Source organism: Panthera tigris, chromosome C2 (genome assembly GCF_018350195.1).
Source record: "Panthera tigris isolate Pti1 chromosome C2, P.tigris_Pti1_mat1.1, whole genome shotgun sequence".
Taxonomy (NCBI): Eukaryota; Metazoa; Chordata; class Mammalia; order Carnivora; family Felidae; genus Panthera; species Panthera tigris.
This window is the reverse complement of record NC_056668.1, coordinates 57,651,033-57,675,092: the sequence shown is the minus strand read 5'-3', so window position 1 is coordinate 57,675,092 and position 24,060 is coordinate 57,651,033. Positions and strand designations below refer to the sequence as shown.

The window sequence follows — 24,060 nt, the reverse complement described above, 5'->3', positions numbered from 1 at the left end:
CCTCCCCTCTAGCAATCCTCACTTGGTTCTCTGTATTTAGGAGTCTCCTATGGTTTGCCTCCCTCTGTTTTTTATCTTATTTTTCCTTCCCTTCCCCAATGTTCATCTGGTTTCTCAAATTCCACATATGAGTGAAATCATATAATATTTGTTTCTCTCTGACTGACTTATCTTGCTTAGCATAGCACCCTCTAGTTCCATCCACGTTGTTGCAAATAGCAAGATTTCATTCTTTTTCATTGTCGAGTAGTATTCCATTATATAAATATACCACCTGTTCTTTATCCATTCATCAGTCGATGGAAATTTGGGCTCTGGGAAAATAATTTTAAAATAAAAGTAATGTTTGGGATTTAGTCAATATATTATAAAAGTTACTAAGGGAATGGAGGACCAAACTAATGGAAGGACTGGGATAATTTTCATGGAATGGAGAGCTTATCATGTACAAATATTTCTGCTAGGTGCTAGGAATGGAGGAAAAGTTAAGTGAAATTTGGCATCTGAGGAATCTCAGATAATACAGGATTCAGGAGAAAAGGGAGTGAAATCTGTGAATTACACATTGTGATATGGCGTGAAGGGGTGATAGAGATGCGTAGAGGATGACAAATACAATTTGATGACTGGGGGTAGGGAGGGCCAAGGGATGCATTATCAGAGGAGGCATTCAAATGCAGACTGGAATTCTGAAAAAAGTTTCTGCAAGTGGAAAATGGGTGGAGGGTTTTGGAGTGAGAAAGGGATGTGCTGATGAGAAACCATGAGCAGCAAAGCTATGACAGTGAATGGCAGAGAAAGAAAAATGGAAAATCCCCTACAGTGGTAGTACGTGGAACAAGTGGGAAATAGGACTCATTCATTCTCACTGAACTTTCACAACAGCCCAGTGAGTTAACTATCACTATCCCCATTTTACTAAGGACAACTAAAGCTTAGAAAGTAATTCTGCCTACGATCTCATAGCTAGTTAGTGGCAGAGTTGTGACACCAAGTCTCTTGATCACTATGCCAGTGGCTTCCCATTCTATGTTACCTATTAGTGTTTTAAATCTGGTAAAGATTGTTTACGACCAAAGTATATTAAAGACTGTGAACCTTTCCCCGCCCCCGCCCCATAGACAAAAGAGGCCATTGCAGATTTTTGAGAAGGGGAGTAAAATGACTCACATTGTACTTTAGGAAGATAAGTCAGTATAATGAAGAACAGATGGAGAAACACAGTCTTCCAAGTAAATCATTGGCATCAGTCATCTAAGCAAGAAAAAAGTGGGAAAGCATGCAGAAACTCTGGCACACAGAGAGGAAATGCATAGACTTTCTTAATTACGGTGCTTGCCTCTCATCCCCACTTCTCATCTCCAAAGATGTAGAATTCTAGAGCCCGAGTGGACAGGCTGACTAGCTCTGAAAGAATTTTTTATCACTTGCAAGTCTCATTAAATTGTTCATCCACTTTTGTTACCTACTACCAAATCTGTTTCTATATCTGCAAACTTCGTTTTCTTTTCTGGACATTTTGTCTATTACTTGATCAAGGACCCCGCTCAATTCCTGAAGAGGTGACTGCAGGCTTTGCCCTCTTTTGGAGGCTACATTCTATTTTGAAAGTGTCTAACAGGGTTCGTGTTCTTTGGAATCATGTCATAAATGAACAGTGAGGGTCCCAGAGCAAACACCCAAAAGGCTTGCCATTTGGCCATGTGTGATTGGCAGGGCTAGACAGCCTGGATTTTATGTGATTGAAGGCACCCTAAAAATCACAGGGGGAATATGTTGACTTAATGACAGTGCAGCTGGGGCTGTCTCTGGCCTCCAAATCCAAGACCCAATCTTACCTCCCAGTCTGTGTGCTAGATGGGAAAGGAACAGACCTCAAAGAGAATCACAATCTAGGAATGCTTTTAGTCCAGTGGCATTGCCAAGAGGTGAGTGAGGTTACAGGATGTTTTGAGTTCCACTGTGGTGTCTCCTTTATATATATATATATATATATTTTTTGTCCTGCCAGGAGGGTGTGGGGAGGGTGAAGGACTGACATGAGGAGGCAGGTAACTGATATATGGGATGTAGGCTGCTTTGTTTTGTGTCTCACATCAGCAGAGCTTATCCCTAGTCATTCCAGACCTTCTTTCCCCAATTCAAGCTGAAACACTGTGCAACAAGGATCAGAGTAGGATGAAGAAATGTCACCAACATGGGTGGTGCTGAGGACATGGTGAACAGCAGCAGCAATTACCTCCAGGAAGAGTGACATCATTGTTGCAACTCGAGACATTCAGGAGCCTGCAAGGAAAGGGCGGGAACCAAGAACATTGCCTTAGGAACCCATAGGGTGCATCACAGACTTTTCTGACATCACGGGTGCAATCGGGAGCTGGGGGTCCGGTTATTTTGTTGATTAGGCTGGAGCCAGACACCATGTCATTGTGACCCATGCCCTGCTGATACCCAGCTGAGTGTCTTTGAGGAACTGGGAAAGAGGGCAGCAGAAGCTGAAACAGGAAGTGTTGGTGTGTGGTATCACCTCCCGTCCACCAGGAATTTATGGCTCACGACTGGGATTCTGTCAATGAGAGTGAATAGTGGTAGTAGCCGGCCATAAGATTGTTTGTCCCAGGTTTGAAAGCTTAGTGCTCAGGAAGATCCTGAGAGCCTCTGTGTCTTTTATATTTAGTGGACATCCAGTTTTGGGGTTTTTTGTTTTGTTTTGTTTTGTTTTGTTTTGTTTAGTATACTTCAAGGAAAATTTCCTTTAGCAACAACACTTGCTATAATACATTTGAGAGGAGCTAATAACCAGTGATGATTTTAAAATTCATTTAATATCCATTTATTCCTTCCACACACCACATTCCTGAATCCTTTTCTGCTTGCCTTTTTCAGCTCTTCCTTACCTCCCAAAAAGGTAATTGAGAGAAAATAAAGGCCTCAAAACCTAGTTAACTAGTGGCAAAATGCCTGATTTAATATGTTATGGAGCCACCTTCTGGTACTAAAGGCACACTTCATGCACACGGTAAATTTCCTTTCAGTTTCAATTACCCTAAAACTGATGCCCATTACCAGCACCACCAGTAAGACCAAGGGGAACTTATGCAAAAATACGGATTCCTACGTTACACCCCCCTAACGCTACTGAATTAAATCCCCTGGGGGTGACCCCTCTTTTCCTGCCCTTTAAAAAGCTCCCAGAAGGACTTTAATGTCCCAAATGCTTTATTTATATCAAGACTCTGAGATGTCAATTTCTCTGTCAAAAAAGTTAGACTAGGACGGGGCACCTGGGTGGCTTAATTGGTTGAGCGTCCGACTTCGGCTCAGGTCATGATCTCTCGGTCTGTGAGTTCAAGCCCTGCATCAGGCTCTGTGCTGACAACTCAGAGCCTGGAGCTGCTTCGGATTCTGTGTCTCCCTCTCTCTCTGGCCCTCCCCTGCTCATGCTCTGTCTCTCTCTGTCTCAAAAATAAACAAACATTAAAAAAAAAGTTAGACTAGGACGAATGGAAAAGTAACCAATTCTTATCCATATTGTGTGTAAATGTATGCAATTAGAGAAGCATGTTTTGGCAGAAATGCTTGATCTTGGCTTAAGTGGCCAGGAACACCAACTGCTGTCCTTATTTATCCCACCTCAAGGTTCTTGGCATTGTGAATGACATCAACTATTAGGAGAGCTTGTGTGTACTACTGTAAACTAGTAAACACTTGACCTTCAGTCACAGTTAGAATGGTTTTTGTACCTTTGTTATTTACTTAGCAAATTTGATCTTAAAGAAGAATGCATTCTTTCTAATGACCTGACTCTGTATTTGGGGTTGCAGACATTAGGTGGAAATTACATGATGACACATTATCTGTGGAGTAAATATCAGAGCAATTAAGAGCAGATACTATCATTCTCTCCCAATTTTAATATTAAAATTACAAGTTTGAGGGGTGCCCAGGTGGCTCAGTGGATTAAGTGTTTGACTGTTGATTTTGGCTCAGGTCATGATGTCTCGTGTTGTGAGACTGAGACCCATGTCGAGCTCTGTGCTGACAGAGCAGAGCCTGCTTGAGATTCTCTCTCTCTCTCTCTCTCTCTCTCTCTCTCTCTCTCCCCTTCCCCCCTTTCTCTACCACTCCTGCCTCTCAAAATAAATAAAAAACATTAAAAGAAAACAAAATTACAAGTTTGAGAAATCTACTTTGACTAACAATTTAAAAAAAAAAACATGGTATATAAATTTTAGTACAAATAGAAATAATGAGTCTTTAGTGTTTTTCCCTTATCCACGCTCTCTGAATAGTAGGTTATAGTCAAGACTTTAGTATGTTTCTTGGCTGTTTGACAATTTGGTATCAAAGGATTCTGATTAGCTTAATTTTCTGCAGGTAACTCCCCAACCCAGCCACACATCTTGCTTCATGGCAGAAGTTGTAGTTTGTCTTAACAATCTATCGGTCCCCACAGCTTCTGCTTCCTTTTAGTAGCATCAGTAAAAAAGAAAGTAAAGTTTATCCCACACATCTTTCTGTTCAGCCAAGTATAAAAATGAATGTTCTAGCAGTCAGCGTTAGGCAACAGAATGAAATAAGGGAAGTTATGAGTCCCTGCAATTGGAAACATCCAAGCCAAGTTTGGCAACAAGAGGATGATAGTAATGTGTTAGAAGAGGTTGAAGCATTTGATAGATTAGACTAGATGAGTTTTTTTGGTCTCTTGAACCATATTTTGTTCCTCCACCCATTCCAGCTGCAAATACTTTTTTACCTTTTCAGAGTTAAGCTTTTCCTTTCTCTCTTCTCTATTACCTTTCCTCACTTTGACTTCTTTGCTAGAACTGGGTCTAGTGGAACATTTTATATGTAAATATGTACCTGATATCCTAAAACCATGCTGCTATCCCCCAAATCTTGAGATGTGATTTTGGGAGTTCTTTATTATTATTATTATTATTATTATTATTTTATTTTGAGAGAGAGAGAGAGCAGGACTGGGGCAGAAGGAGAGGGAGAGAAAGAATCCCAAACAGGCTCCTCACTGTCCACACAGGGCCCAATGCGGGGCTCACACCCATGAGCTGCAAGATCATGACCTGAGCCGAACTCAGACACTTAATGGACTGAGTCACCTAGGCGCCCCTTGGGAGTTTTCTAATAGAGATTTAAACCAGTCACACACTCTTACCTGTGAGACAGCTCAAAATGTTCTCTAGCCCCTCCTCACATTTGGTACCCAGGATGAGATGCTCAGACCTCAGGAAGCCAGCCTCAGAAAACACTTGCTAAAAGTTCTCAGAATGAGGAGTATGAATGACCTGGATGGGGGTCACCTTTTTGGGCTTCCAACAGCTTCACAGTGACAGGACTGGTGCGTGTGCAGTCCTAGGGCAGAACTTCTCAACCTTTCCACCAAGCATGAAGAAGAGGATGTGCACACTGCCCAGAGCCCCATTTGGCAAGCACTGATCATGACATTTCTTTCAAGTTGCATAGTTTGTTTTTTATGAATCCATTCAAATTTTGTTATATCTATACATGTATATTATATCTATACATGTATTATGTTCTAGATGTGCTAAGTTTATCCTGTGGCTTGGAGCCCTTCCTGGCACATATTCGTATTGATGAGCATTCATGTCCCCTCATATGAAAATTTCAGGTCTGAGGGAAAGTCACCAAGAATCCAGATATACACAGTAAAGTTCTCTTGGTTCATTCTCCAACCTGGTTCAGCAAAGTACAAGACTATGGGTGGATTTGAGGCCAAAGCTTGAAACAGTGTCCGTTTTCTAAACCTTAGGCAACGTGGGGCAACAGCAGATTGAAAACCCAGGATATGGGCTAAATTTTTCTTGCCATCAGAGACATAACAGCCTCCTTAAAGAGAGGAGAGGATCAAAGATCTCCTTTCTATGGCTGAACTCTCTGCTCTTGACTTGATTAGGGAAGACTCTCACCTGTAGAAATTCCATGGCTATCCTTTGACCCACTGAGATCTGTTCTTGCTCTCAAAGTTTCAGACCATGGTTCCTCACCTGGCTAACTGGTGTTCTTTTTTATTTTCCCAGCTTTATTGAAACATAATTGACACATACCAATGTGTACGGTTAAGGTGTATGATGTAATGATTTGTTACGTGTGTACTGGGTAATGTTTACCATAATAAGGTTAGTTAACACACCTTTCACCTTGCTTAGGTGCATTTTTGGTGTTGCTAATGTGAGAACATTTAAAATCTATTCTTTCAGCAACTCGTAGGTATAAAATACAGTATTGTCAACTATGGTCACCATGCTGTTTGTTAGGTCCCTAGAACTTATTACAGACAGGAAGTTTGTAACGTTTGACCAACATCTCCCCATTTCCCATCACCCCTCGTGGTGTTCATATGTACTTATTTTAGTCTTCACTGGTTCCCAGGATCTGGCCTTTCCTCCGCACATGTGGATACATGACTGATTCTATCAAACTGAGCGAAACTTTGATCCAGAGGCCTGTTCAATCTAAGGTATCACTGCCAAACACCCAGACTGAGGCCCTGGTCTGGCTGACGTGCCCCAAGAAAATTCTGAAGAACATAGATGTTAAGTGGATGTATTCATCTGTGACACAGAGTAAGTAAAAAAAAAAAAAACTCAGCTCACCATGTTGAGTCCTGTTTCAGCTAAATTCTCTGTTCCACAAGGCATTTTTCTCTCTCCTAGTCACCCATTCACTGTCCCCTGTCATTCATTCAGACAGTATTTGAGTGCTAACCTGTCCCGGGCCTTGCCCTCACTCTGAGCGTGCTGAGTTGTACAAAACAACTCAACACTCTTAAGGACATTCGAGAGGAGTTCATGGCTGGCATTTCCTTACCTAAAATTTTTCATTTATTTATTAAAAAAATTTTAAAGTTTATTGATTGATTGATTGATTGATTGATTTATAGAGAGAGACAGAACGAGTAGGGGAGCAAGAGAGACAGAGAGAGGCAGAGAGAGAGGGAATCCCAAGCAGGCCCTGCACTGTCACCATGAAGCCCGATACGGGGCTCAAACTCATGAACCGTGAGATCATGACCTGAGCCGAAACCAAGAGTCAGACGCTTAACCGACTGAGCCACCTGGCGCCCCTTGAAAACTTTCATTTAAACATTGCACTAAATACAGTAAAAACAGCAAACGAAAAAGTTTGGTCTCAGTAAAACAGAGAGTATCTTCAAATGAAGTATTTATTGAACAAACATGTATCAGTCAAGCTGTTTATCGAACATTTGTGGGTGACGGACGAAGTAATCTAGGAAGAGAAGGGAAGGGATTGAGGGGCCTTCTACTCCTAGCTTCTGCTTGGGGAAGCCTACATCTGCCACTGCTCTGAGTGAGGGATCTGTTTCCATAGTTTCTACCAGGGTATCAACAAAAACAGCTGCCCGAGGGTTTTAGGAAGAACTGAAGCCTCTCTCTTGGGTGAAGTCTGGAGGGACACAGCTTAGTCTCCTTTGATATGAAATGGTTTAATGGTAAGAGGAAAAGCTTGCCCCGGAGTCCTGGGAAAATCAAAGGGCTCTATTCATTTCCTTAAGAAAGAAAAATTGATTGAAGTTTTGGTGGATCCCAGCCAGTACCTAAGGCAGAATAAGACCCAGAAATGAAATAAAAACAGCCAACTTGCATGATCAATCCTCATTTATTTTCTCCTGAAATTTCAGATGAAATAACTCCCAGAGAATAGTCAAGCAAAAGTTCCTCGACCTAAAAGATCTTTGTGTCTTATCATATCATCTAAGGGCTGCGAAGTCTGATAAGGTAGGCTGGTTTCGAGTAAAATTAAGCATTATTTATTAGGTCTTACTTAAGCACTTAAAAAAATTTTCTATTTGGAAATAATTTCAAACATTAAAAAAGACTGCAAAAATAAAAACAGAAAAAAAACCCCAGACATTCCTTTCACTTAGAATCCTCTATTGTTAATATCTTTACCATCTGCTTTTCTCTCTGTACGTATATGTGCATGCATGAATGTATGTGTGTATTACATACGCGCACACACACGTCCATTTGAGAGTACATTATATACATACTTATACATATATACATATGTTATATACATACTCATACATATATATGTATACATATGTATACATACATGGCCATCTACCCCTAAATACTTCAGTATGTATTTCCTGAGAATAAGAATATTCTCTTACATAACCACAGCAGAGTTGTCAATACCTTCCTCTAGTCTTCTGCCCGTAGTCTGATTTTGTCAGCTGATCTGACACATGTCAGATCTGAATTGTCAGATTTTCTCCGTAGGTTTTCTTCCCCTCCAGTAAAGGATCCAGTCTGAGGTTAGATATTTCAATGAATCGGCATATCCTTTTACGTCCTTTAATCTGGAATATTTTCGAGAGCCTTTCTTCATCTTTTAGACATCTCCTGTTTTGTATTTATTTGATGTTACTCAGTGATTGGATTCAGTTTATTTGTTCTCTGCTTTAATACTGCATAGGTGATATTGTGTCCTAGGGTATCACATCTGGAGGAGCGCTATGTTCATCTACTCCTCACTGGCGATGTTCATTTTGATCACTTGGTCAAGTTGTCATTTAACTTCTCCACTACATAATTACTGTTTCTTTTCCCTCTCTTGTAACTAATAAGCATCCTTCTGGCAAATCCTTAGAGACCATGTAAATACAGTAATTGTCATCAAAACTTCCTCCTTGATTTAGCAGTTGTTGATGAATCTAGCCTGATCCCATCTTTACTGTGATTCCACCCCCACCCCCCACCCCTGCCTTTTCTCTTTCTCTCTGTTTCTCCTTGCCTATATACCAATCATCTATTACTGGTAAGGACTCATAAGTTTCAGCTTTTTTTTTCAATGGTTTCCAATTCATCAGTATACTTAATTGTATCAGTATTCAAATTATCCTAGATTTAGCCAATAGGAGACCCTTCAAGCTAACTCTTACATCCCTCGGGTATACCCCAGTGTTTTTTGGAATACGTTCTTATTTTCTGACATAACAAAATACTCCATATCATACTATATCTTCTTTGCCCTCAATCAGACACTGCTTTGAACAGTTCTGATTCCCGGGGCGCCTGGGTGGCTCAGTCGGTTAAGCTTCTGATTTCAGCTCAGGTCATGATCTCGAGGCTCGTTCCTGAGTTTGAGCCCCGTGTCAGACTCTGTGTTGACAGCTCGGAGCCTGGAGCCTGCTTCGGATTCTGTGTCTCCTTCTCTCTCTGTTCCTCTCCACTTGCTTTCTGTCTCTCTCAAAAATAAATAAACATTAAAGAATTAAAAAAAAAAAAAAAGAAAAGTTCTGATTCCTTTCAGCAGGAAATTATGTTACTGAGCAGAATTTGAGTGCCAGGTGTGCTCATTGCTACTAGAATATCTTGTTCATTGGTCCTTTCAAAAGACATACCTGGTGGGGCGCCTGGGTGGCTTAGTCGGTTAAGCAGCGACTTCGGCTCAGATCATGACCTCGCGGTCTGTGGGTTCGAGCCCCGCGTCGGGCTCTGTGCTGACAGCTCAGAGCCTGGAGCCTGTTTCGGATTCTGTGTCTCCCTCTCTCTGACCCTCCCCTGTTCATGCTCTGTCCCTCCCGGTCTCAAAAACAAATGAAACGTTAAAAAAAAAAAAATTAAAAAAAAAAAAAGACATACCTGGGAAAGATAGCCATGTCTATATACTTAAAACACAACACATGCACACATATACAATCAAAATTAACACCACCAATGAAGGATGGTTGGACATCGTATTATATAAATTATACATTTATAATTTTTCTTTCTTATGGACAGGTGACCTATTATACAGTCTTTTTACATTGCTTTTTCTTCTTAATACTATCTCATGGAAATCACTCTATACCAGTCAATGGAGATTTTCTTCTTTCTTCTTTTGACAGCTGTACAGTTCTCCATTTTGTGTATTTACTATAGTGTAATCAACCTATCTCCTATGTTTGGACATTTAGATAGTTTTCAATTCTTGGCAGTTACAAATAATGCCACCAAGAATAACTTTGTGCATATGAAATTTGATATTGTTGGAAGTAGAGCTTCAGGGTAAATTCCTGAAGAGAAATTGCTAAGTCAGAGGATAACTTCCTATATGATTTTCCTAGATATTGTCAAATTCCTCTCCATAGTGGTTGTACCATTTGGCATTCCCTTCAACAACATGTGAGGGTAACCGTTTCTCCACAGCCTTGATAAGAGAGCATGCTGTCAAACACTTGAAATTCTTCATGAATGAATGGGGAAGAAATGGCGTCTTCATGAAGTTTTAATTTGCATTTCTTTTAATATCAAGGACTGAATTTATTCAAGTGTTTAAGTTATTTTTACAAAATGTCGACAATAGCCAAATTATGGAAAGAGCCCAAATGTCCATTGACTGATGAATGGATAAAGAAGATGTGGTATATAGATACTGTGGAGGGTTACTCAGTTACTCAGCGATCAAAAGAATCAAATCTTGCCATTTGCAACAATGTAGATGGAACCAGAATGTATTATGCTAAGCTGAATAAGTCAGAGAAAGAGAAATATATGATTGCCTCATATGTGGAATTTAAGAAACAAAACAGATGAACATAGGGGAAAGGAAGGAAAAATAAGATAAAATCAGAGAGGGAAGCAAACCATAAGAGACTCTTAAATACAGAGAACAAACAGAGGGTTGATGGAGGGGAGGTGGGTGGGGGGATGGGTTAATTGGGTGATGGGCATTAAGGAGGGCACTTGTTGGGATAAGCACTGGGTGTTATATGCATGTTATGAATCACTGGGTTCTACTGAAACGAGTACTACACTGTATGTTAACTAACTTGGATTTAAATTAAATGTAAAAATAAAAACAATTTTTCAAGTTATTTTTATCTCTTTTTTGTGAATCATTGGTTCATATCTGGCTCATTTTCCCACAGGTTTTTAAAACTTATTTATCCTCAATATTTGTAAATTCTTTATCACCCCTTATCTGTAATATATGTTGTGAATATTTTCACCTAGTTTATCATTTGCCTTTGACTTTGATCTTTTTCATGCAAATTGCTTTATTTTTAAGTAGTCCAATGTGTCCATCTTTGTTTTCATTGTATCAGCACATACATATTTCTATAGTTATATTTGTAGTAATAGTTACAGTATATATGCACTATGACTATATTATAACACATATATATGTATATGTACCATAGTATATGTATAAATATAACTATATAGTAATAATATCTATGCACTATAATAGCATATATATGTACATATATATAGATATAGATATGCACACATATTATGTATAAACATATGGTTAAGGAAATATACCATTTCTCAAGAGTTTTAAGAATGGGCACAGAATTTTGCCAAAGGCCTTTTAAGCATCTTCACCTTTTAAGAGTAATTGTATATTTTTCTTCTTAAGCCCTATTTATATGGTAAATTATGTTAAGAGATTTTCATTATTTAGTCCTTCTTATATTCTTTGTATATGTAATCCTTAGGTAAGGTTTTCAAGTCCTGTAACTATGTCTCATGCCTTTGCCTCTACTGACAGTCTCCTCTCTGAAGCTTTTTGAAAATATTTCTCATACTCTGTCCCTGATATGATACCCTCTTCTCTATTCATCTCTCTTCTTTTCATATGTTTTTATTTGTTTAAATATCTGTCTCTCCCATTAAATTCTATATTCACTGAAGGCAAGGAGGGTGTGGTTCTTAGATATTTTTTATATCAGTTTCTTGAGTTTGAAATCTACAAACCCTAAATGGCCATCTAAAAGAGGTACTCAGGAACAGTGCTTGTCATACTTTTCTATTAACTGGCCACAGAAATTAAAATCAATTCCTATTAAAATTATGCCAGATTCAGATCTATGAGGCATCAAAGCATGCCCTCTGAATCAGTGCAACAGTTTATGTATAACAAAAATCCAATGCGACCCAATTACCTATAAGAGTAAAATTATGCTGATCCCAACCTAGTGGTGCAAAAAATGGTTTTACCACAGATGGGAATCTTTTTTTTTTTCTTTTTTCTGTTATTCCAGTAACTTTTTATTTTTTTTAATTTTTTTAATATGAAATTTATTGTCAAATTGGTTTCCATACAACACCCAGTACAGATGGGATTCTCAAATCTCTTTTCCTCTTACCATTCAGCATGAGCAGATACTTATGCCTTGACCAGAAAAAGTGCAGCATAGAGAGGCTACGTCTTGTGCGTGGTTCCCAGGTTATCAGGTTCACCACCAAATCTTTCGTCAAGATTCATGTAACTGTTGTTCCATCCCCTCTGCTCTGCCTTCCCAGAAATTTTGAGTATTTTCTGGTGACAGCCGAATGGCTTTATTACCGTAATCAGTTTTATTTGTTGCTAGGACTTCTTTAGAAAGTAAATTGGGAGTTGTCTGACAGAGTTCAAGGCAAAAGTGCACATGCACCTGGCATTTACCAAGGGTAGCTGGATGCAACCCCATCCGTGTTCTCTTCTTTATGCTGTGATCTTGGATTTGTTACTCTGCTCAGTGTGCCTCCCTATAATCACAATCTCACAGAGCCGTTGGGCAAACATGAGGAATGTGAGTGAGCCGACCAGGCGAAGAACATTAACAGAGGTTAGAAGAGTACAAAGTTGCTGGTGGAGGAGAAAAAATTGTATTCTGTTCTTCCGTGTTCTCATTCCTGTGTTAATTTGCACCCGACTAATGTCCAGACCCATCACCGAAGCACTAGACCGAGTTTAAGAGTAATTTCAAAAGCGTGCTCTGGCCCTGATCTTGCCTAAGGACCTAGTCTCCTGCTCTCTGCTCATGCTTTCCTGGCATTCTGTGAGTAATCACAGAATGCCAGGAAAATGGTCCCTATGTAGGAGCTGGGAGATAAAGTGACCTGTTTTCACCATCTCATCTTGTGTTTCTCTTTGGTACATCAGCCCATTTCTGCCAGTTAATGTCTTTTTCTCCCATGGTGGTAACTTTCACTCACCATTCCAGCTGTCTCTGCTGCACACTCAAGCTTTGCTGTTGCCAAAAACTCAGGCTGTGTTTGTCAGCCCTCAGAGAACAAAGTTTCTGTATTTCTGCGGAGTCAATCTTCAAGTTCAAGCAAAGCCAACACCCTTAAATCAGAACGCCAAGAGGGCTGTCCTCGAGAACCTCTTCACTTGTTCAGAGCTTCTGAGACAACATTCTTTTCATTATCTTTGGCCTTTGTCAGATTCTCTAAACTTTTTGGCTTCTGATCTTGATTAATCTTTTTTCTTTTCTTAGTCGTTTTTTGTTTTTTTTTTTTTTTTCCTCCCACACTTTCTTGGCCATTCTACCCTCAGGGATCAATGATTTCTACTTTTCTTTGTTTTCTGTCAACAATTTTGGGCATTAAAAAAAATCAATATTTACTTAAATGCACACAAAACATCTCTTGTCTATAGTAAAAGGAGACACCAAAGCAATGAAATATTCTGATATAATGGAGATTGATCACACTGTGGACTAGAAAATCAGACATTGGATTTCCATCATTTTGGCTCTATCACTTCTAATTATGTGATACTGGGCAAATCAATTTCACAGAGCTTCTTAACTCCTTTTTTTTGTAATATGACCTCTAATGCCCACCCTAGCCAAAGGTTTTATGATTTTAAAGACCTATAATGCGAAGTTATTTGGTCCAGCCAACCACATATTCTTCAGTTAAAACAAAACTTAGGTTGAATTTTTTTTTTCAAAAGACTATTTGATGAATGCACATTTTATCTCTCTCTCTAGGCACTTGCATATAGGCCAAAATATGCCTACCTCTGGACTTGCATATGAGCCAAAATATGAACCATATTTGCATATGAACCAAAATATACCTACCTCTGGACCTTATAGGTTAATCATTGTTATAATAATGCAGTGTAACAGTTATACAATTTCAGGAGCATACAATATTTAATTTATGTACCTTTGAGGTAGACTGGAGGGTGTTTGATCTAGACTGGGCTTGGCTTGGGTGGTTCTGCTCTGCTGTATGGGTCTCTCTTCTGCTTGGAGCTAGCAGGCTAGACTGAAAATGTTCTTCTCATGGTAATGGCTGAGAACAAGAGAGTGAGTCCAATCATACAAGCACCTTTCAAGTCTTGGGTTAGTTACACTCATGATATTCCACTGTCACAAACAAATCACATGGTCAAGCCCAAAGTCAAGGGCTGTTTATGGGTAAGGAAGCAGATATTTCTGAACAAGTGCGTCTAACACACTGTGCTTTGGAAATAGGTGTGAAAATGCTTATGCATGGCTTCGTCTCAGTGAAAATGAAGGCAGTGATGAAGACACGCAGAAACCTTGGAGATTCGACTCTAGTGTTGCTGTTTCTTTTTTGTTTTTTTTTAAACATTTATTTATTTTTGAGACAGAGAGAGACAGAGCATGAACGGGGGAGGGTCAGAGAGAGAGGGAGACACAGAATCAGAAACAGGGTCCAGGCTCTGAGCTGTCAGCACAGAGCCCAACGCAGGGCTCGAACCCACAGACCGAGAGATCATGACCTGAGCCGAAGTCGGCCGCTTAACCGACTGAGCCACCCAGGTGCCCCTAGTGTTGCTGTTTCTTATGTGGGAAAGAAGTAATTCCACCTCTGGAGGGAGGGGTTGCTGGCTGAAGACAGGTTCTATGAACTTACACACAATTTTAAGGTGCAGGTGAGATGGCCATGTCATTTTAGTCAAATGAGGGAGATCAAGATCCCAGCCCTGCCTGGAAAGCATCTCGAGTGTCTTTATTTTGCAGATTTGTCAAGAATTCCTCTGACCCACCGAATGCATGTCCCTCTCGGGGGTAAGCAGATACTCACTGTATTCACACTGGAGACGAATTTGCAAATGCCGACCAGAACTTATTTCTAAGACAAAAGAGGGGCACTTCCAAGAGGAGCTGATCTAAAAACACTGTGAGACATCTGTCATAGGGCAGACTGAAGAATGACATGGATTTGTGTTGTACTGTAAAAGTGTCCATTCCTTTACTGAAACAATCTAAACATCCTCCAACTCTGCCCCTTCCACCCTAACCCCTCTGCTTGTTTTCATGCCTTCTAATGAGACAGTAAAACAAAGCCACAACTACCTGAACATAAATTACCAAAGACTAGGTTGTATTAAATAAAAATGACTACATATGGAGCAACAGTCATACGTATATGAAGTTAGTCTTATTTATTTCTTGAGAATTAATGAGGAATTGAGGGCAATTTAGGCAGGCAAACATTAGTTTATTTTGCCATTCATTGGGCTGTACTCGTCATCTATTACTGCCTAGCGTATCACACCCAAAGTCAGTGGTGTTAAAGAACCAGCATTTATTATCTCACACCGTGTCTGCAGGTCAGGAATTCAGAAGAGGTTAGCCGGGCGGTTCTGGCTCTCACGAGGTCCCAGTCAAAGGATCAACTGAGGTTGCAGTTAACTGAAGACATATGTGGGGGCTGGAGGAGGTGCTTCCAGGATGGCTCACTAGTTGATACTTTCTGTTAGCAGGAGGCCTCAGTTCCTTGACGGGTGGCCCTCTCAACAGGGCTGCCTGAGTGTCATCAACGTCACGACAACTGGCTTCTTCCAGACACAGTGGTCAAAGAGAGATCAAGGTAGAAACCGCAACGTATTTTATGACCTAGCCTTGGAAATCGCACTCTGGTGACTTCTTATTGGTTATACTAGGCCTGGGAGTGGTACTCATTTACAAGCCCATGGAAGAGTGTGGCCCCGGATTTGAACACCTCTTTACCGTTTACACCCTAGGTGTCTTGCTTGCCTTACCCTAGCCCTGGTCAGCTACAGAAGTCAGTTGCGGTCACTATCACAGGGGACTATATAAGAGGCAAGGATCACACAGGACACACTGGAGGCTGGTCACCACAAGAAATAAGCACTTAACCAAGGTTCTGATTTTGTTTTTAATTTTTTAATGTTCATTTATCTTTGAGAGAGACAGAGCGTGAGTGGGGAAGGGGCAGAGAGAGAGGGAGACACAGAATCTGAAGCAGGCTCCAGGCTCTGAGCTGTTATCACAGAGCCTCACGCAGGGCTCGAACTCACGAACTGTGAGATCATGACCTGAGTGAGCCAAAGTCAGACGCCCAACCGACTGAGCCACCCAGGCGCCCCACCAAGATTCTGATTAATGAGAAAGGACTTCCGCTGGTTCAGTAGTTCTCAACTCCGGCTGAACACTTGAATCACCCAGAAGTCCTGATGCCAGGACTTCATTCCACAGGGATTCTGACTGAATTGTTCCGGAGTAGGACAGCCATGATGTTCAAAAAGCATCAACACACTCTCCGAGTTATTCTCACACATAGTCAGGGAAAAGCACAAAGGAACTAAATGTTCCTTTCGAGATTAAAATCCCTGCAGCATTTCCCTATCATATCTGACAGCAACATCTGTTCTTGCTTCCTAGGGCAGAGGTTCGGGGGTGGCTGAGAGGGACAAAGGGCATCAGCAATTTATTCACTCAGGAACTATTGCTGACTACAGAACAAGTTTGGCTAACTAGGCTTCTTTTCCATCACCTCTGCATTCTGTTTGAACTATTTTGTAAAACACGGGAGAAGCAGGATTAATTCATCAATGCTAGTCTGATTTGAACCTGTACGTATTTCAAGACAGATCAAAACGTATAGATTGGATGAACGGGAGAGTCCCCAGATGAAAAAGAGAACAAGAATTACAGGATTTGATTTGGGGTTAGGCTACCTATTTACTCACACAACAGTTTGTAATAGTCTGATAGATGCACACACACACACACATATGTACAGATAAAGCTAAGGATGAGACCATTCTTAGTGCAGATCATTTTAGAGGCAAGTGAAGTGCTACCTGTGTCTACTAGGCTACTTGGTCATTAGCTAATTTTCCCTTGGATCCTTCCTCATCCCATGGGGCAGAAGGCTGGGTGGAACATGGTGGGAGGAAGTGGGGTTGGGACTGGTGTTCTTGTGCAAGGTATTCTGTTTTCCTCCACAAGCAAAATATTTTCAGTACAAAGACAACTTGCAATTATTTGGAACTCTTGCTAGAACTTGCACATTTTCTTCTTTTTGTAATTTTCTTAGGAAATGCAACAAACCTCAGAGATTATCACACTTTTGGTAAATAGCTCAGCATGGTGGCAGATATCCAAAAAGAAGAGGGTCTGGCATGGACATATGCTTGAAACCATTGTCATCACCTCAGTCAGAGAACGAAAATGAAAAATAAAAACACTGCAAATACTTTTTAACAACAGCAGTCTGATTTGCACTTCTAACATAAACAAGAAAATCTCTGCAGATTGCATTGGGTATGGGTGTGACATAACCTCTCACTCTAGCTCAATTTCAGGCATGTGCAGATGAAAGAGGGTGGGTTGCTTGGAAAACAGGTCATTCACTTCTGACATCCACTTCAGCTGCAGTACAGGCTTGGCTCGAGGGCAATTATATTAATAAAGCACAATGTCCACCTTCTTGCAGGATTCTAGCCGAGTTCTCTATGGCAAAATCTCAAGGGACTAGAGTGTCTCCATCTCATGACAAGGCAGATCACTTCCAATGGACTCTTGAATGCAAGTGTACTTGATGGGGGGTGGAGGTGGCTTGAAAGGCGGGGGTCTTTCCATGCTAGGAACAAAACATTGCTCTTTCATTGCTGAGAATGTGAGGCGGTGATTCAAGGAAGTAGGGAAGTAGGAAACAGAGCAAGAGACATGCCCACCGGTCCTCTCAGAATTTTTCCTTGCATAACCTTCTGCTTGTTATCTGCATTATTTTAGTATCACTAATTAATATCTATATGGTATTTTATAGTTGGCAAAGCATTTTTATCATGACATTATTTAATTCATATCTAGGGATTGGATATTGTTCTCACCATTCTACAGACAATACTGAGGCTCAGAGGTCTTCAGCAACCTGCTAAAGAGAACCAGACCAGCAATTTAAGGCTTTGAACCAGAACCTACACTCTCCATGGCAACTGCCTCTTAATAGAAGAGGTGTTTCTCTTATGTGGGTTAAAACACTCCTCCGGAGACACAATTTTTAACTTCTGGGACCAAAGACTGAAGCTGTTCAAATAATCCCTTTGCCAACCTTACCCCCAGCCCTCACCCACACATTCGCTGTATACTGTGGGGATAGGTTTGAGGTGGGAAGAAAAGCTCTTCTGAGTCCTTGAGTTGGTTGGTACTGGATGGTTAATGCCAGAATCCCTTACATCTGAATCTGTGAACATTCTTAAAGGCATCTTTATATAATGTTTCATGTTAGCACAACTCATCTCTTTGAAGTGTATCAGGCCTCCATGTGAGCAGCACAAATGCTCCAGCTCTCTTGACATCAGGACACAGAAATACAACTGTGAGAACATTTATGTCTCTGACTCAAACACCTCCAACTCTTCTCAGTAAATCCACAGCACCTTAATCTCTCCAAAAATTTAGAGGGAGAGGGGGAGGGAGAAAGAGAGACTCTCATCTCTATATAACACAAACATCTGAATACAGAATAATCAAAAAAAATCAATTCAAAATCTCAGATTCCCATTTTCTCACTTTAATAAAAATATCTGATGCCTATTACCTGGTTTTCTGATGCTTTCGCATAGACAATATATATCAAAAGGTGGAAAAAATTCTAAGAAATCTGCATCTGTGTTTTTTCAGGGAAATTAAGAACTCCTCAAGGTATATGGTAGCCAAAGTGTAGTCCTTGGATAAAAGTCCAGAATTTCTGACTACTGGTTTAGTGTTGTTTTTTTTTTTTAATTTTGTTTTATTTTTCTCACCACGAAACACTCCCTGCACATGATTATAGAGTGCTCAAGGATACTTTAAGTAGAAGGTCCTGCACAGTGGGCACTGGCATCTTAGATAGTAGCTGTAAGAGATGTGGAAGAGACGCTCTCTATGTTGGAGGGTCTCCTCCAATCATAGTCTAATCTGGATCCCAAATAGCCAAGTCAGAAAAGTGAGGCTTAATCTTACATGTCATTGCAGATTGCTGATTGAAAGGAAAAGAATTTTGGAAAATATTTCCATAAGACAAAAGGGGGGCAACCCACCATTTACTTTCTTTTCTCCTTGGGGAAAAGGGAAAAGGGCGGTAAAAGCCCATTCTGCTGAAAAGCAGATGGAGTTTCTTAAAATTACCTTTCTCACTCAATTTCACACTTGAGCATCTAGGCCCAGCTGGGCCCAGGCAGTTCAGAGATGCATGAAAATGAAAAAAATAATGAAGATTAAAAGAAAAATCAGTTTTAGTTTTTGAGGTGAGGCAAGGCTCAGTTCTCATTTCATGCCCACTGACTTGTCCCATCTGACGAGTGTCACCAACTGAACAGAGGGGGACCCCAAGTCACAAGTTCTGTAACTAGTCCCAGCTGTGTGTGGTGCTCAGCAAACTGGGAAGCTTCTCTGAGCTTCCCCAAGCCTCATTTCCTCAGTTACATAGGAGGGGAACTCTGGACAGGAGTGATACTTCAAGTGCTGCGTGAATGTTTTGTACTGAGAAACCATCTCTGTTCCTGCAGATTCAGTATGATACTCACATTTCTTTCTGGTACTGACACCATTTTCTCACTCCAAGGCCGAACAATGCCATGCAGAAAGAGAGCAAGGCTGCTACGATCACTGGCCAGGACATTCCGTCTTTAGGTTTATTAACCACGATACCTGCAAAGGGCATAGAGAGACGAACTTTCATGTCAAACTTTGGCAACTAGAAAGCATGACTAATTGAACTCTCTCTCCTACCTGGAACATGTTTTCTGCAAGGTCCACCACTGACTCCAGTCATGCTCTGGGATCATATCTATACCTTGTTCTCACTTCTGTTTTTGAGTTTCTGAGGTTACTGTTTATGTGAATGTTTTTCTTAGAATGTTAGAATGTTCCAGAATCCATCTTTTTTTTTTTTTTTCCCTTTCATTTTCCTGAGGCCCTGAACAATTCCTGGCACATGATGGCAATGAAATGTTATTTGAAAGAAGGAAGAAGTAAAAGTGATAAGCTGTAGATTTGTATCCCAAATTTACTCCAGTAGAGGAAATTTTATATGTGAAATAATGCCCTACCTTTGGCTTCTCCTATTCTTTAAGGAGTCATTAAATGCTTTATGGAATTTATTGAGTGTATTAGGAGGAGGAAGAAAGAGTAAAAGGCATTATAACTGTAACATTCCAATGCCTTGAGAGTCCCAAATCGAGAAGGCCTGGATAATACCTATAGAATTGTATGCTCAAGAGACTATCATCTAAGACTTTTCTTTTTTTTTTTTTTTAATTTTTTTTTTTAACATATATTTATTTTTGAGACAGAGAGAGACAGAGCATGAACAGGGGAGGGTCAGAGAGAGGGAGACACAGAATCTGAAACAGGCTCCAGGCTCTGAGCTGTCAGCACAGAGCCCGACGCGGGGCTTGAACTCACGGACCGCGAGATCATGACCTGAGCCGAAGTCGGCCGCTTAACCGACTGAGCCACCCAGGCGCCCCTAAGACTTTTCGTTTGGATGTCACTTGAGGCATGATATCCAGAATAGAGAGTTTTTAATCCTTTCTACCACTGTCCCTCTTTTTCCTTCTTCCTCCTTCTCTACATTTAGGCAATAGAAAGGGGAGAAGTGACCAAAGGAGTAAAGCAAAAGCCAGATAGTTTTGCTCTTTCTGTGGTCTGCAAAGGGCGGAAGTCAAAAGTAAAGGGTTGGAGGGGCTGCTGGGTGGCTCAGTTGTTAAGCCAACTCAGGTCGTGATCTCGCAGTCTCTGAGTTCGAGCCCCGCGTTGGGCTCTGTGTTGACACCACAGAGCCTGGAGCCTGATTCTGTCTCCCTCTCTCTCTGCCCTATCCCTGCTCTCTCTCTCAAAAATAAACATTAAAAAAAGTAAAGGACTGGTAGAAATTATAGTGGTGTGTAATGTAGACTGATTTTTCTTACCCCTCTGATTATAGCCACACTCAATTTATTCATTACATTTCTAGCATTTGAACACTAAGTCAAGCTGTGTGAATCAAAGACTTTCAAATATTGTTGATTTTAGACCAGAGGCAATGTAAATATCATATTCCAGACTGTTTTACTTTTTTTCTAACATGAAGGAAGAATTAAGAAAATTAACTCTCTTAGGAAATAAGACTGATTTTACTGCAGACAATAAAAGGGGATGTCTATAATTACATAGTTACTTAATATTTTCCTTTTTGAAAAGCATTTTAAAATCATGTTAAAAATGTTAAAATGTTAAAAAAAACAGTATAGAAATATAAAACTATAATGAAAAAGGAAGTGTCCTTATGGCTTTAGATGCTGGTAACCCACATTAGAGGCAAAACATTTTAATAGCTAATTATGTATCCTACTGGAAATTTTCTATGCATATCTAAGCATATATATATATATTATATACATATTTATATATATTATATACATATATATTTATATATAATTATATACATTTACATATATATTATATATTATATATATTTATATTTATTATATATATATAATGAATATGTATTTCTTTTCTTACAAATGAGGGCATGCTATACAAGTTGTTCTGTCACTGGCTTCTTTCTCTTAAAAAAATGCTCTTGGAATGTTTTCCATGGAGGTATATAGAGCTTTATCTTATTTGATTAAATGAGTGGTTAGTTCCCCAGTGTATAGACATATCATGGTTTATTTAATTAGTTTCTTAACATTCAAGGGTTAAATTTTTCCCAGGCTTTTGTTATTTCTAGTAACACTCCAGTGAAATTCCTTATACATTATTGATTACTCTTCAGATTATGTAGATCATTTGGGCAAAATATCCAGTTTATGTCAGAATTATCTGGATTAATTTTTTTATTCCTTCAACTAAATTGTCAACTGTTTGTAGGTAGAGACCAGGTTTTTAATTTCTTTTATTGTCTCAGATTTATTATACTGCTTTTTATAAAGCAAAGTCTCAAAATATATAGGCAAAACTGGGTTCAAAATATTAGTTACCAAGTCTTTTCTATGTATTACATAGCTTAGACTGCAGCCATATGACATTGTCATGTTTATGACACACACCTAGAGACTTAGGATGTTCCTGAGGCTCACCCTACCTCAGCCTTGTCCAAGCACATGCTGAGGGCACTCTGGAAGCCCATGTAATCCTATAATGCACACCCATTTGCTATGTTGTATGTGCAGGTGACTAGTTCACAATAGTTCATGGAAGTAGTGGAACTGGTAAAGACTAGACTATCACAATCATAAGGGAAACAATCATACAGATGGCTAACCCAAGACTACACAAAGTTCTACTTTAGTCAAGTCAAAATTTACTAGGCTCTACACTGGTAACATGGTGGGACACAACATTTTACTCCCAAAGTTACAGATACATAAAAAAACAAAAGGTTTTATTTATTTTTTTACTTTTTAAATGTTTGTTTATTTATTTTTAAGAGCTACAGAGAAGGAGAGAGAGAGAGAGAGAGAGCAGAGGAGGGGCAGAGAGAGGAGAGAATCCCAAGCAGGCTCCATGCTGTCAGTGCAGAGTCCGACATGGGGCTCAATCCTATGAACTGTGAGATCATGACCTGAGCCCAAATCAAGAGTTGGACACTTAACCAGCTGAGCCACCCAGGCACCCCAAGAACAAAAGGTTTTAAAGGGGTCTTACATCAATGCTTAAAATGTTTCTCCCTACCAAATACAGAAAATGAGACCGCTGACTTCAGGAATGTCTCAATGGAGAAGCAGGGCTCCAATCTTGCCCATCACTGAACCAGGCAGTTTTAAGCCACCAATATCTGAAAGACACTGTTGGGCCTTCAGTTTGCAGTCCTAGTGCTGTGTGGTGCGCAGGATGATACTCCAATGATCTGAGGACTGCATGACCTTCGATGCAAAATAAGCTGGGCACCCAACTGGAACATTCACCAGTCAAGTGACCACCTCCTGAAGTGAAAGACTTGATAATGCCCCTGGGTTAGGAGGGCCTTGATCTCTTATGAGATAAAACAAGAAATCATATTTAGTATTGACAAAATGTTATTAGTTTAATTATATAAATACTCTTTGTTCCAACAATCTTTCTGGTCTCAGATATATTTTTGCAGGATAAAATGCTCTCACTACTTTTCACTTGGCTAGGTTTCCTCATTTTTCAGATTTTAATTTCAATATATCCTCAGAGGCTCCTTTCTTGTTCCCAGTAAGAATCAGATCTTTCTGTTATATTCTGACAATGCCTTGTACTATTTCATAGCATTTGTCACAAATTAATTATATGATTACTTGCTGTATATCATCCATAATAGATTATAATCTTCAGAAGGCCAATGTTTACGCAGGTCTCTTCTACATACAAAACGAGAAAGATCTACTTCTTTCACAGTGTATATCCAACAACCGACACCAGGTCTGGCAAATGGTAGGTACTCGACAAATTATTTGTTGAGTGAGTAAGACACACAATTTTTTAAACAGGTAAATGACTCACCAGTGATATGGATGTGACTGTTGTTAGTAGATTTGGCAGTTGTGGGAACTTCTGAAGATGTTCTGGTTGTGCTGGTGAAGACATCACCTAGAGATATATAGGACACACCCGAACTGATCCTAATAGTCACCTCAACCCCATCAAGCGGTGTAGAATCATGATTAGATTTCACTTGCTACTTGGAAGGGCTCAATTTTAATGGCCTAAATGCTCCTATGGTACTATGTATAAAGTTTTCTTAGGACCAATTTATAGCAAGGCTAGGATCTTAGGATCTAACGGCTACCAAAGGAGTGAAACCTTCTATTGGTTTAGAGGAAAAAAAGAGAGAGAGAGAGAGAGAGAGAGAGAAGCTGTATAGCACATATAACAAAACAATATCTGCTAAAGAATCTCCATGAGAAATTTAAGTGGTTATGGGAAAATGTCTTATGTTGGAGCCATAGAAAAATTTGACTTAGCTCTATTCTCCCAGGGCATCAGGGGTCCAGCCACTCAAAATACCAATTCTCCCACTCGAATGTGTTTGAAAAAGTCAACAAAACTTCTTTTGCGACATTTTAGTAGAA

General features: G+C 39.9%; 1 protein-coding gene across 4 annotated transcripts in view; it reads right to left on the bottom strand.

Moving 5' to 3' along the window:
• Positions 1 to 16,077: 16,077 nt before the first annotated feature.
• The window catches only part of CD96 (CD96 molecule), a 95,549-nt gene continuing 87,566 nt past the window's right edge, over positions 16,078 to 24,060 (bottom strand). For 3 of the 4 annotated variants that reach the window (XM_042957253.1, XM_042957252.1, XM_042957251.1), the window contains exons 12-14: positions 23,492 to 23,578; positions 19,564 to 19,687; positions 16,078 to 17,636 (exon numbers count right to left, since the gene is read on the bottom strand). In XM_042957253.1, the coding sequence (XP_042813187.1) occupies positions 17,528 to 17,636; positions 19,564 to 19,687; positions 23,492 to 23,578 (320 nt within the window). In that variant the 3' untranslated portion in view covers positions 16,078 to 17,527. The remainder of the gene's footprint in view (positions 17,637 to 19,563; positions 19,688 to 23,491; positions 23,579 to 24,060) is intronic. The other variant, XM_042957254.1, reaches the window with a different exon arrangement.